General features: G+C 40.6%; 2 protein-coding genes across 2 annotated transcripts in view; both read left to right on the plus strand.

Annotated features, from left to right (window-relative positions):
- trmt10a (tRNA methyltransferase 10A) overlaps positions 1-3817 on the plus strand; it is a 4549-nt gene extending 732 nt beyond the window's left edge. Inside the window, exons 2-7 of the mRNA XM_031874222.1 lie at positions 928-1114; positions 1222-1293; positions 1370-1444; positions 1737-1886; positions 1967-2072; positions 2762-3817. Coding sequence (XP_031730082.1) covers positions 928-1114; positions 1222-1293; positions 1370-1444; positions 1737-1886; positions 1967-2072; positions 2762-2949 — 778 coding nt within the window. The 3' untranslated portion in view covers positions 2950-3817. The remainder of the gene's footprint in view (positions 1-927; positions 1115-1221; positions 1294-1369; positions 1445-1736; positions 1887-1966; positions 2073-2761) is intronic.
- An 83-nt stretch (positions 3818-3900) lies between these two features.
- On the plus strand, positions 3901-12676 carry spata6l (spermatogenesis associated 6-like). The gene is made up of 13 exons (XM_031874221.1): positions 3901-4431; positions 6116-6253; positions 6476-6524; positions 6711-6752; positions 6905-7029; positions 7270-7362; positions 8618-8755; positions 9973-10096; positions 10291-10337; positions 11165-11286; positions 11393-11489; positions 12108-12196; positions 12544-12676. The coding sequence occupies exons 1-12, from the start codon at positions 4249-4251 to the stop codon at positions 12171-12173; spliced, it is 1224 nt and encodes a 407-aa protein (XP_031730081.1). The 5' UTR covers positions 3901-4248; the 3' UTR covers positions 12174-12196; positions 12544-12676.
- Positions 12677-13070: the final 394 nt, after the last annotated feature.

Consider the following 13070-nt stretch of genomic DNA (forward strand, 5'->3'; position numbering starts at 1 on the left):
TAAGTGCAACAAGCTAATACGAATACAATAAGTGCAACAAGCTAATATGAATACAGTAAGTGCTAAGTGGAAGGCTCAGGGTCGTACTCATTGAACTGCTGCCTCATTAATGCGTTCAACTACAGAGGTTGTCTATTGGAATGACATGCTGTTAGTCCTTTTTTAATCAAAAGTTTAAAGTGTTATTTATTTTGTGTCATGAGTTCGGGTTATTGTGTTGCTTTGTAGTAGATATTTCCATCAACGTGCCACTAATTCTCCTGAGGAACAAACTGTGTAGACAACATAAGTCCACAGTCAGTACAGAGGTTTGTATTTAACTCATCCGGCCTCTCTCGCTCTGGTATAAAACATAGAGAGTTTCATGTTGGTCCTATTGCTGCCTCACCTAATGCTAACCTAATGTGTCTAATCTGACCTTACAAAACAGTTGTACTTAAGGCCTTATGGAAGTTTTTATGCTCAATGAAGCACACAGATTAATCAGCAGATATTAATGAATCTGCTTTATTTATATTGATGCTTTATTTGTGTAGCCCCGGCTATCAGTTCTCTCAGTTACGATAGTAAGTAAGATGTGGGAACATCTAAAATGTCATAAAATACATAACAGCATTAACAGGATGGGAGCAGGAGCACAAGATGATTAGACACATTTTAAACAAACCAGCAGATTATATAAAAGACTTTATTACTGTGGTTCACTATCATAACATTAACTGAAACAGCTGTCTGCTGCCTATTTTGTGACCCAGTTTTTCATTTACCCATCACACTGCATACAGTGAGGGATATGAATACCTATCTTATCAGTATGAGTATAGGGATATTCATTTAGTGTTCAATCCAATGAAACGATCAAAACAAACTAACAAATATTGTATACGTAGTGTCGTAACAGTATCTGCCCTGTGCTTTCTGCTGCAGGCAGAAACGGAAGGAGAAGAAGAAGCAGCGTCGGCAGCAGAGGCACGACCATCATCATCATCATCAGGAGGAGGAGGAGGAGGGAGGAGAGGCCCAGAACGCCAGGAAACGTCTACGCAGAGAGGTGACGCCCAGCTCACTGAGGCTGGTGGTGGACTGCAGCTTCGACAACCTCATGCTCATCAAGGTAAAAAAGCTCCACCACTGTGGAGGGAAAGCCACCATGTGTTTATTACGATACGATATGAGCTGAGGTGCAGACTCTCCTGATCCATAATCTGGTCGTGTCTTCAGGATGTCCGGAAGCTTCACAGACAGGTCCAGCGGTGCTATGCTGAGAACAGACGCGCCTTGCATCCAGTGCAGGTTAGTGGCTGCTGACTGACATGAAACAGTAGAGACACTCCTCTCTGATGTATAACCATTCCTCTCACCTCCACAGTTTTATCTGACAAGCCTAGGGGGGCAGCTGAAACAGAGCATGGACGAGAAGGACAAAGGATGGGTCAACTGGAAGGTAAGTACCGATTATTTTTATTATATCTTTTTTTCAAGCCAGCTGTGTGTGAGTTTTCGTTTACTATGTCACTGTGTGTAATTGTCAGTCAGCTCACCCCCCTTGATTTTTAAGAGTACTCCACCTATTAAGCATAGTCTAACTCGTGATGGAGAATTAAAAAGAAAAGAGATCACACTGGATGCAGCAGAACCAGAGATATGGTCTTACTTTATTCCAAAGATACTATTTCTCATGCTACAGTGTTCATAACTGTGTGTACAGTATATGTGCATGCTGCTGTTCTGTGCAGGACATCACCATTAAAACGGAGCACTACAGTGAAGTTGTGGCACAGGAGGAGTTGGTGTACCTGACGTCAGACTCTCCCAACGTGCTGGAAGAGCTGGACCACAAAAAGGCCTATGTGATAGGAGGCCTGGTGGACCACAACCACCACAAGGTCTGTCTGGCTTCACGGCTACAATGCACTGCTGCTGGTAGTTCCTGCTTGCTGATTTCCTGTCTGGGTTTTGTTTGCAGGGGATCACGTTTGAGAGGGCGAAGGAGCTGGGGATCGATCACGCTCAGCTTCCTCTGAGCAATTTTGTCAAGATGAACAGTCGGAAGGTTCTGGCAGTCAACCATGGTAAGGTCACCTGGGACCTCAGCTGAAGACATGAAATCTCTGTTACACAAGGTTACAGTGCTTTGGTGTTCGGGCATACACCGATTACATCACTTGCCCACCCCCCTACCTTTGTTTGGCTTTTTTAATAGAAATAAAAGACATCTAGTTCATTTTTGCGTATCAGCACCTACATTGATCAAATAATAAACCATGTAAATTTATAAAATACTAAGCATGTTATCAATACTTAGTCGGATGACGGACGCTACAATTATCCACTGAAAGTTTCTTTGCAGCGCAGTAGCAGGAGTCAGATTTCACTTGTCATGTGACGAGAGTAAGAAGAGATGACCGACAAGACGATGGCGGAGGACTTAGTGTCAGAGAAAAATCTAAAAGTGCCTATTTGGCAATATTTTGGATTTAAAACCCAATGTTAATAGAGAACCTGATAACGTCAATGAGGCAATCTGTAAACGTTGTCTGATGAAGGTGGCACAGCTGGAGGCTACAAGATTAATCAACACACATCTTCAAATGCACCACAACAGTGATTCCATTGGTCCAGTTGAGCTGATCGCAACAATAACTGTATGCTGCTGTAACTGAGGGGGCAAAGGATCAAATGACCCATCTTGATTATGTCTGTTCTGTGTTCTTTGACTCTCCATCTCCCACCGCCTGTATTGCTTTGGTCCCTCCGTCAGTGTTTGAGATCGTCCTGGCTTACCTGGAGAAAAGCAGCTGGCAGGAGGCCTTCTTCACCGTCCTGCCTCAGAGGAAAGGAGCGGTGGCCGTCAGCCAGGACGGAACAACTGTTCAGGCAAAAGAAGAGGAAGATTCAGACTCTGACCCCGACACACCAGACCAGACTGAGAAAAGAACCTCAACGTAGTTCAAATGGACAACTTCAAACAAAGTTCACAACGTGTGGTTATATTGACGCTGAGGCTATGCTCCCAAGAGGGATGTTTCTGTTAACAAAGCATCTGTTTCGTTGAAATTTCAAAATGCTTTTTTTTTTTTTTTTTTTAAACCAGCTATTTATTTAGTTTTACTTTGTGCCTCCTGTAATGGGTGAAAATTGAGTTGAACAGCTAATGGACATTTCAGTTTTGCATGTTTTTTTGGCTGAATATACAGTTATCATTACAGAAAATAATTTATAAATCAATCGTTTAGTTTTTTCATTTTTAACGAAAAGATTTAAAGCAAACCAAAGTCAACACATGACCATTGTCACCGGCCCTGGAATTCTGGGAATATTCTGGGATTTTTGAGAGTACAGTCGCACAACCTGCACAGGATCAAAAGAGACTCTGAGGTAGACCCGGTGCTGACCAGAAGGCACCGGGTGAACCAGTAGTATACATTCTGACTTTATGAAATGTGATGAGTCGAGAGTGTTGTAGAAGAATCTCTGCAACCTCACCACTAGATGCCACTAAATCCTGCACACTGCTCCTTTAAGGCAACACCTGCATTATGACTTGGTCTGGAGGCGCTGTTGTAAGGCCTTTATTATTTCAGTGTATATATGTAGTGCTTACATGTTGCATAATTTAAAAGGATTTAATAATTATGACGTGATGCATGCACAGAGAGGACATTAGGGGCTCCAGAGTGGGCTAATCTGGCCCTGCATACAAGTAGAGCAACAGAACCAGCTACATGATGCTGCCTTGTATGCCATCAGAATACATTGAACAGTGACAGATATGGGGAGATGTTTGACATGAAATTAAAAGCTACAATGAAATGAAGGCTCGCCTGATGAAAATGTTCAAATGTATTCACATTGCAGTGCCACAGCTTTGGTGGAAACAACAAATCTCGTGGAACCATGTGAAGAATGAATGAAGAACAAAGGCAGCAGTAGAACACACGCCAATGTGAAATGTTCGGGACAGATCCTCTATCAGTCAAACTGTTGGTGTAGCACCTGTCATAGGTCGATGCAGCTCAAAGTGCGTCACAAAAGCAGGTCCATGGTTCTTAATCAAAGACCTGGCTCATTAAATGTACGTCCAAACAGTTCGATGAGCTGTCGCATCATCAGGCAGACTGCTCCAGCTGCAGCGGACTCAGAGGACCTGAGGGGCCGCACCGGTTCACTGTGTGTGAGACACATCTTCCGGTGAACCATGGACCATAAAGTGCTTTGTAATGTTGAATACATATAAAGTCCAATGGAATGGAAGTGATACCCATGGTTGCGCTAGCAATGAACCCCGGAAGTAGTAGTATCCATGGTAACAGTATATGGCAGCGCTACAGCCGGAGAAGAGTCCGCTGTATTCAGATAACGCTGGAGCTCATCCTCCGTCCAATGGCCCGAAAAGCACTGAAAGTGTTGGTTGAGTTGAAGTTCCGAGCGGTAAGAGATCGTTTTCTTCATCCTCTCTTCACCTGTCCTCTGGATGTAACTAGTTACTCTAACGTTACAGGATTACAATCTTGTTACTTTCGTATTTACGACCTATAGGTCGTATTTAACGATGCTGTATGAAGCGCTAATTCGGCTTGTAAATGAACGCACCAAATATATTGTACGTTTAATCAATTCAATTCAATCGTCGGCTCACCTATTCTCTGACTCACCACCAATCAGGTCGACATAATATCTGGATAGTTTTTATATCTGTCTATCTATCATCTAGGTATATATATACATATATACTGTACATTACATGTTTACATCTGAAGGGAGAGATTTCTAGAAGGAGTCCTTAAATACTTCAGTGTATTTTTCTATTCCATACATGTTACAATGCAGGACTTTTATTTTGATATGTAGTTTTAGTATTTGGTTTAGTAAATAGTGGTATTGCTACTTTTACTCTTTTGAGTAAATCTACTTCTTCCAATAGCTGCCTGCAGGACTGAACAGACTATATGGGATTATTGTTTAAAATGCCCTTAAATTACAGTCTCAGAAATATGCATTATATGTATTAAATGTGTTTGTGATATCAAGTTACATTTGACCTGACATCATCATTCAATGGTGGCCAGCTGGGGAAGATGCATCAGATTGTTTTTGTCAATATTGATTTAAAGTAGAAACTGCTCCAGGTGGAAGACAGTGCTTCAATGCATATCAGAGAACATAAACACACCTGTGTGAGTTGCAGAGCCTGAGGAAAATATGCACAATGTAGAAAGTTACAGCCCTCATCTCAACCAAAAATGAAAAAAGTCCAAACAGTGTAACTTGTCGCTCTTAGATCTGTACCCTCTGTGACAGCAGGAATAGCTGCGTGATGATATGTTACATGTGATGATATGTTACATGTGATGATATGTTACATGTGATGATATGTTACATGGGCACGCTGTTTTAGTTGTGGGGGGATCTGTAAGCTGAAAAGGGGATTCAAGCTTTAGTTTGAATGGCAGTGAATGAGAATCTGTTCGTGTCACGCACGTCATCATCATCATCCTCACCACTTGATGATCCATGTAGACACAAGTTATATAGAAATAAAAAAGAAATTAATTAAATGATGAATAGACAGATATATGTGTAAATAAACAAATATAAATAAACTATTTCATTAATAAAAGGAATACGATTAAATAAATGCACAAATGTATATATATATATATGTGTAAATACACAAGTATATATATATATATATATATATATATATATATATATATATATAAATGAATAAATACACAAAAAAATGTAAAATTGACATATTTGATGTCTCAATTTAATTTAATTTAGTTTACGATGACAATTAACCATTAAATTATGTTATCGTTCGGTTTTCTTCTGTTATTTAAGCATTTGCTTGTATATTTAGTTATGTATTTATACAATTTATTCCATCCCTTAAAACCTTCCATACATAAGAAGACAGAAATAAAGGAGAAGCAGAAATAAATATTTGAATAAAGGGTGAACTAGAGACAACGCTAGTCCAGCTCAGTCAGAAGTGATATATTCAGTAATATATTGATCACTCTTAGCAGTCAGTAAAAATGGCTCAGGACATGTGCACATATGACTTATAACCCTGTTTAATCACACTCTGTCCCTCCACTGCTCTCAGGTTTCTTGTCCTGGAGTCCATCTGCCAGCCAAGGATGATATCTACCTCAGCATGTGCTTCATGGGTCAGTACTGTCAGTCGGAATGTCTCCCTGCTGTCTTTCCTCTGCTGTTTCATGAGAGGATGACCTTTGAAAAGGTAAGTCTTACTTCTGAGAGGAGTGTGTACTCTGAATGGGAAAACTAGCTGAAGTGTAATACATGAAATGTGTGAAAAGTTAGATGTATTTAATACCATGAATAAACTCAACATGACTGTACAGTACGTACCAATAAGACCTCCTGTACATATAGAACATTACTATTGTTTGTAAAATAAGGAAGCTATAGAATTAAATATGAATATTTTGTTTTTGTCTAGATTTTCCGGCATGCAGTTGACCCTGGAGACATCGCTGTAATGCTTGAATGTAAGTAAACTAATATTTGGTTGTAAACATTTATACTGTCTGTAGCAGATATTGTATCAACTGATGTGCTGGCTTTTGCCAATTGTTATTTCTTTTTCATACATTATCCCATGTCAGATTATTTTCTCTGCTTCTTAAGAGGCCAGCCTCAGCCTCATACTGACACTTGACACCTTTTCTTGTCAGATGAGACGGTCTCTGTTGAACTGCTGCAGCTGATTCCTCCAGGTGAGCTTATTTGTTTTTATATCCATACTTCTTTGTTCTACTGGTTAGAAATATACCTACATGTAGCTCTGCAGACACTTGAACTTTGACCTTAAACGAACAGGTTCCAGCCCGGGTTACGAGGTGTAACAGACGTGTGTTTGTGTTTGCAGCGGCGGACACTCTGGCCTGCTTTGAAGAAGATGCTCGACGTTTCTTATTCCCAGAGCCCAAACTGGTTCCCTCGTCCTCTGGAGTGGATCGAGAGGTTCTGATGACCCGAGCTCCTCACTTTCCAGTAGGTCCAGCCCTCTGACACTTTACCTGAAAGTGTACAATAATGCTGTCTATTTCCAGCACGTGGCTTAAAGGTATTAAGTGGAGCCTGTTCATATGGATACATCACAAGCACATTATTACATTTCCTTGGCCACAGTAGCAGGGAAATATGAAAGACGAAGACTGTCTATACAGTATGTGTGATCTTTGCAGGTAAATGTGATTATGGTACAAATATTTCTTCTCCTCTTTTTTTCAGGGTATTGCTCCAAGGTTGGAGTTTTCCACCAAAACGACCATCATTGAGTGCTCAGCTGATGCAGAGATCAACATTTACCCCAATGTACCCATGGTAAAGACTGTATTACATGGCTCAACATTTATGTAGATGATGCATGATAATTCAAACTGCATCATACAATATTTGAGGTGACCACATTAACTGAACCAGATTAGGTTTTTGTCAGCAGCAGACCCATACATGATACCAGTCCACTCCAGTATTTTATAGTTTCCTTGAATTCAGACTGTGGCCTTTTTTAAACATATCAGGCTCATACTTGTATTTTTCCACTTGAATATGTTTACATGCTTTAATGTTGAAAAAACATTATTTTCTCATACTGTCTGTCTGAATATACCTCTATTCACCTGTATTCAGTCTGAAACGCTCCATTTTAGCGCCTGTCTCTTTAAGACTATTCTGCTGTGATCGGCTTGCGAGAAAAATATTGTGCACCTTTGTAAAGTTTGTTCTAAAGCTGTGGCTCTCCAGATACCAGATAGAAAACACAAGATCCAATATATAAAAGAATAAAAAAGAATAATCCCCACTTTTTTACGCTATATTTGCTGAATATTAGCAGCTCCTGTTTGCAGTGTAGCCATGGACTTACAGACAACTGTCCCTGGATGACTTTGATACTGAAGAGCACTAAAAAAAACAGATGATTCTCAGACAATTTCTGCAGCTATAAGGATCCTTTTTTTATGATTTTGATTGTTCTCTTTTTCTCAATGGACGTCAGACATAGTAATGATATCCTTGGAAAGTTAGGTCACAGTGAATCTAAGACTGTGTTCATATATGACACCTGCTAACTGTGGTGATAATTGGGTCAAACTACAACAACTTCCCCTTGTTTTCTGAACACTGTCGCACACTTCCCTTCACCTAACGCAGTGTCTTTGCCTCACGTCTCTCCCTCTGCGGACCTCCCTCAGCTCTTTCAGAGTTGGAAAACTTCTGGTTTAGAGGATCTAAGGCCACAATCAGGCTACAATTGTATGAGATATGTTCCTGGGGCCAGTCAGAGCACAAGTAAGTAACTCCATGATGTACAAGAAGCCAATGCAAGGATGATGCTCGGACAGGTGTGATGTGGTCTCTTCTTTAAAGCGTGGCAGCTGAGTTGTGAACAGACATATTTGACAGCAGAAAGCATGATTGGATACCTTCCTTGACTTGCAACTCAAAATTAACATTTGATTCAAATGTTACAGCTATGGTTCTAGCAGAAGGTCTAACATAAGCAGCTACAAAGCCCAGCCCTTATGTTATGTTTAAGTTGAAGATAGGTCTGAGGCATCCACTCTTCTGTTTCCAGAGGCCGGTGATAAAGAGGAGCAGGAAACATTCCCTGTCCCCTCTGAGAGCTGGAGACACACAGCGTCTGGCCCGGCTCAGCCTGGACTCTGCAGCTCCCGGCCCAGCCAACTGGGACACACGCAGCTCCTCCCAACCTGTGAGCACAAACGGCACATCTCTGTTTCAAAATTCACAATCGATTTTTCAAAAGTGTCCGTCATTTCCAGCCACAAGATGGCAGAGAAGAGCTAAACTGGCTAGGACTCGGCACAGAAGTTATTTCTACAGCACTGAGTGTTCTCTTAACTTGTCTAACCTATTACAAATATCACCTCTACCATGTAATGTAGTGTTTCACCGGTGAGAAGGTTTGGCAGTCAGTTACAAAATGACTCCAGTATTGGCCAAAAGCATAATATAATAATATTAACATAATCAGAGTGTATGTGGTGGATGTTTAAACATTGCACAAACCTCACTTAGACCTCCATGTCACCCAGCCAAAAGCAGCTCTCTGTGGCCGTGTAATGAAAGCATGGTGTCAGCAACTATGAGAACCTGTTTATCTTCTGGAACGCACCTGTTAGTTGTAACAAGGGATTACTAAGACATTTATTAGCCCTTTGACTTGAACCATGACATTCTCTGTCTGAAACGCCCAGCCCTTATTAGTCTCTTTAACCCGCTCCTGAAAAAGCCCAGTCTGCTCTGATTGGCTTGCGAGAAAAATATGGTCCTGTTGAATCACATGTTTTCTGATACGAGGCAGCCCACAAAACACTGTCTGGGTTGTCTTATTTCACAGTTTGTGGGTTAGTAGGCACTCCAGATACCCACATAATGAGAACACACACTGAAAAAGTGAGATTTTCGTGAAATGTCACGCTCTATTGTTTAGATTTTCCCATCAGCTACTGACCTGATCTGTTCCAGAATACTTAGACAGATCATTTAGCACACTATGCTAAATTGCTAATGAAATTAGCCACTTAAACTACAGATCAAATCAGACCAAGTAGAAGGGAACAGCAAAACCCCTGAATGTATTGCATTGACCAAGGGAGCGTTGCATTGGTTATAAAGTGAGTTTTTCATCGGTGTTATTTCTTCATTCAAAGGTTATATGGCCTCCATACAGTTTCTGATTTAGTTGTAGCGTCCTATAATTTCCTCCCATTCTGATGTTTCGGCAGTTGGGTTGAGTCTTAAACCAGTGGACTGAGAGGACTTTTGGGGATTGGTTGGTGGTCTCCATTGCTAATTATTAACTTACCTAGTCACTGACATTTCAGGAAACCTATTTGCTGTTCGGAACATTGACTATATGAATAAACAATAAAATGGTCCAACCCTCTTGTTGTGTACATCCTGAAGCAGCTGGACCTGCAGGCCTGCTCACTGCGTCATCACTCTCCTGTGGCCGATCCTTCTGCCTCGCCCCAGCGCTCTACATTCTTCACCAGCTCCTCTTCACCTTTGACCAGGTCTTCATCCAAAGGTAAAAACCCACATATCATGCTTTTATATTGCTACTATACATAGATTATGGTCCCACACAATTGACCGTAAGAGCTTGTAAAGTTAATGTTATTGTTATACTGCTCTGTTGACATGACTGTAACAAGCTGTGAGTTTCTATTCTTCTCTTCTGTTGTGACTCAAAAACATTTACCCATCTTTTTGCTGTTTTAGTGAGGTATTCTCCAGCTGGCAGACGGAAATCCTCCTCCAATGGTTTGGTCGGAACAATTTATTTATTTCATTAATATTATTTTGACTTTGGCTTCTTACACAGGAAGTTATGGAGTACAGAGTACAGAGCTGGAGTCAGAATGCGGTTAGCCTAGCCTAGCATAAAGACTGGATGCTGAGGGAAACAGCTAGCCTGGCTCTGTCAAAAGTTTAGAAATACACCTACCAACACGTCTAAAGGTCATTGAATAAATATCTCATTTAAAAAAAATCAACACTTGAACTGAAATGTATGAACGTCAATTCGTAGTTGAAGAATTGCTCCTACATCTCAGCTGATTTCCATAGCGCCACCGCGTTAAACTGTTGTGACATTCTCTCCAACGCGACACTTGCTGATGCATTAGAAGATGTACTGTTGAACGTGGCTGACTGTTTCCCCCTGTATTAAGTCTTTATGCTAAGCTAGGCTACACACATACTGCCTTCAGCTCTGGAGACATAAGATTCATGTCCATTTTCACTCTCGGAAAGAAAGAGGATAAGCAAAATTCCCAACAAGTTGAACTATTCTTGAAAGGCGGAACCGAGGACTTCGAAATACAGGACGGGAACCTGTGATAATGTTTATATAGACAGGCCTACATGTGAATTATGATGAGTTGAGAAACACACAAATATGTATATTTGGTATCTGTAACTTAAACTCTTCAATCATCTGTAAATATATTGAATAAATTATAAAAAAAATACAGATTGAGCCATTAATAACTGCAATTGAGACAAAAAGTAGAGGGTGATATGAATCAGTTGCTGAGGAGCAGATGCATTAATGTGATGGTGAAAAGAAACTCCTCTCTGCCTCCATTGGTAGGTTGGAGGGATATCAGAAGATGACTCCAGTTCTTCAGAGATACATGAACCCCTTGCCCACCACCAAGGTCCTGACCCTTCAGGGCTGTGGTGCTCTTACAGGGAACAGGCCAGGCACAGCAGGTCCTTATCTCCACATTCATAGTATAATCATGCACCTCATTACATAGGTAGAGAATATAATCACAAAATATCCAAATGAAATGACAGCCATTGTGATGATGTTCAGGTCTCAATCCAGCTCTGATCACAGAGAATGGGAAGAGGTACAAGCGCGTGTTCGGGGACTCCTTACGACACCAAAAGCTGTACGGAGACTTGCCTGTGTAAGTACAACATGTCATCAGTATGTGTTTCAGTCTGGTGTTAGACTTGTTACCATGTAAACTGGCCACACCTTGTTTCAGAGGGATGTTGCCATTTGTGGTTATCTGAAAGAGTATTGCTTTTCAATCTCGTTCTCCATAAAAAGAAAAGATTTTTATCTTGTTTTTAATCCTTAATGAAATTGACCTCAGCTTCAGCAGAAACCAGGCCTTTATTTGAGACACACTTGTGTAAGAGAGATGCCTTTATTTAATTTTTCACTTTCCCTTTTTCCCCCATATTTTATTAAGAAGCCTCTGTTTTCTGATCTGATGTTAATTCAAACTCAGAACTTCCCCCATGATGATGTTGTTCTGGAATTTAGCATGTGAACTATTGTAGTACAGGTCATTTCACCCCTATGTGTTTTACTTGGCCTTTATAAGACATCTGCCTTTAAAAAAATAAAAAATAAATATTTAGCCAAATTTGCAAGTTTCTCCTTTGAAGTGTCTTTGAGGGCAAACTTATCCCTGGGAATTTTAGCATATGTTTGACACTTTAATAAACAGCTAGCAAAGCAAACAAGATCACAAATCAACGATACCACAAAGACAATATGACTCATTGTGTTTTAGGGGGCCACACACTCCGAGGTAGATGAGGTTTTGGCCAGGAGGTCCATCTCTCCAGGTCCACCGTAATGACCTGGCCAGACTCTGGAAAGGTGAGGTGGACCTGCTCTGTCTCTACAGGTTGCACTTTTCACTTGAAGAAAATGCTGCCCTCCTGTGACATCATGCTGAAGATACATACCATGTAATGCAACATGTTAACACTTCCTTTTGTCTCTATACTGTGAACTATCCAATGAGGGGAAAAAAAATCATCTCTTTTTCCAAAAGCTTATACTTTTAACAAGATATTTAATTTGAAACTACTCACAATTTAATCACACACCCACCGTACTGCAAATAACACATTAGGACCACCTGAAGCACCAAAGCATCCAAAGAAGCCCAAAATTGTACTGTTGCTAACGTGTGTGATGTCTGTCTTTTTCCTCTGCTTTAGGGAAAGTCACCTTGTCAATTAAGTGTCCAGATGTCAAGACTCTCCTGATGTGTGTGTATGTGTATATGTGTATGTGGTTTTGACATTTACATGTCCACACATGAATGTGTTTTTGTGTTTAAGGTAAAAATAAACCGTCAAGAATTGAAACTCATTGTTATATCTCAGTTTGAACACCAGCCAGTAGTGTGAGGTTGAAGTCTTTCGTTCCCATTCTGTTAATCTTTCAAGCTGACATTGTCGAGTCCTCAGGTAAATCCCCAGAAGGTCATTAAAAGCAAACTGTGTCTATGACGATGCAGCTCTGTGTGAAGTAGTGCTGTATATCAGAGAAATAGCTGCTCACCATGACTGTAAGGCATTAAACACTGGCTCGACCAGGAACATTGTGATCTATTGCGGAATGGCTGCTGAAACAGAACTCTATTTTGGTGTAATAAGCAGTCAAACTAAAGGCCTCAGCGACAGTGCAGATTCAACAAAAGTCTTAATTCTGTAAGTTACAGACAGTTTGGAACTAGCAGGGG

The sequence above is a fragment of the Anarrhichthys ocellatus genome, unplaced genomic scaffold, assembly GCF_004355925.1.
Source record: "Anarrhichthys ocellatus isolate YVR2014 unplaced genomic scaffold, GSC_Weel_1.0 scaffold79, whole genome shotgun sequence".
Classification (NCBI taxonomy): Eukaryota; Metazoa; Chordata; class Actinopteri; order Perciformes; family Anarhichadidae; genus Anarrhichthys; species Anarrhichthys ocellatus.

What these genes read in the sequence shown, in the direction of transcription:
- spata6l (XM_031874221.1), top strand. Translation starts at nt 4,249, where the DNA reads ATGGAAGTGATACCCATGGTTGCGCTAGCAATGAACCCCGGAAGTAGT. An exon ending in CATCGCTGTAATGCTTGAAT is followed by an intron (nt 6,525 to 6,710) that starts GTAAGTAAACTA and finishes TTTTCTTGTCAG; the next exon opens with ATGAGACGGTCTCTGTTGAA. An exon ending in CTGTACGGAGACTTGCCTGT is followed by an intron (nt 11,490 to 12,107) that starts GTAAGTACAACA and finishes ATTGTGTTTTAG; the next exon opens with GGGGCCACACACTCCGAGGT.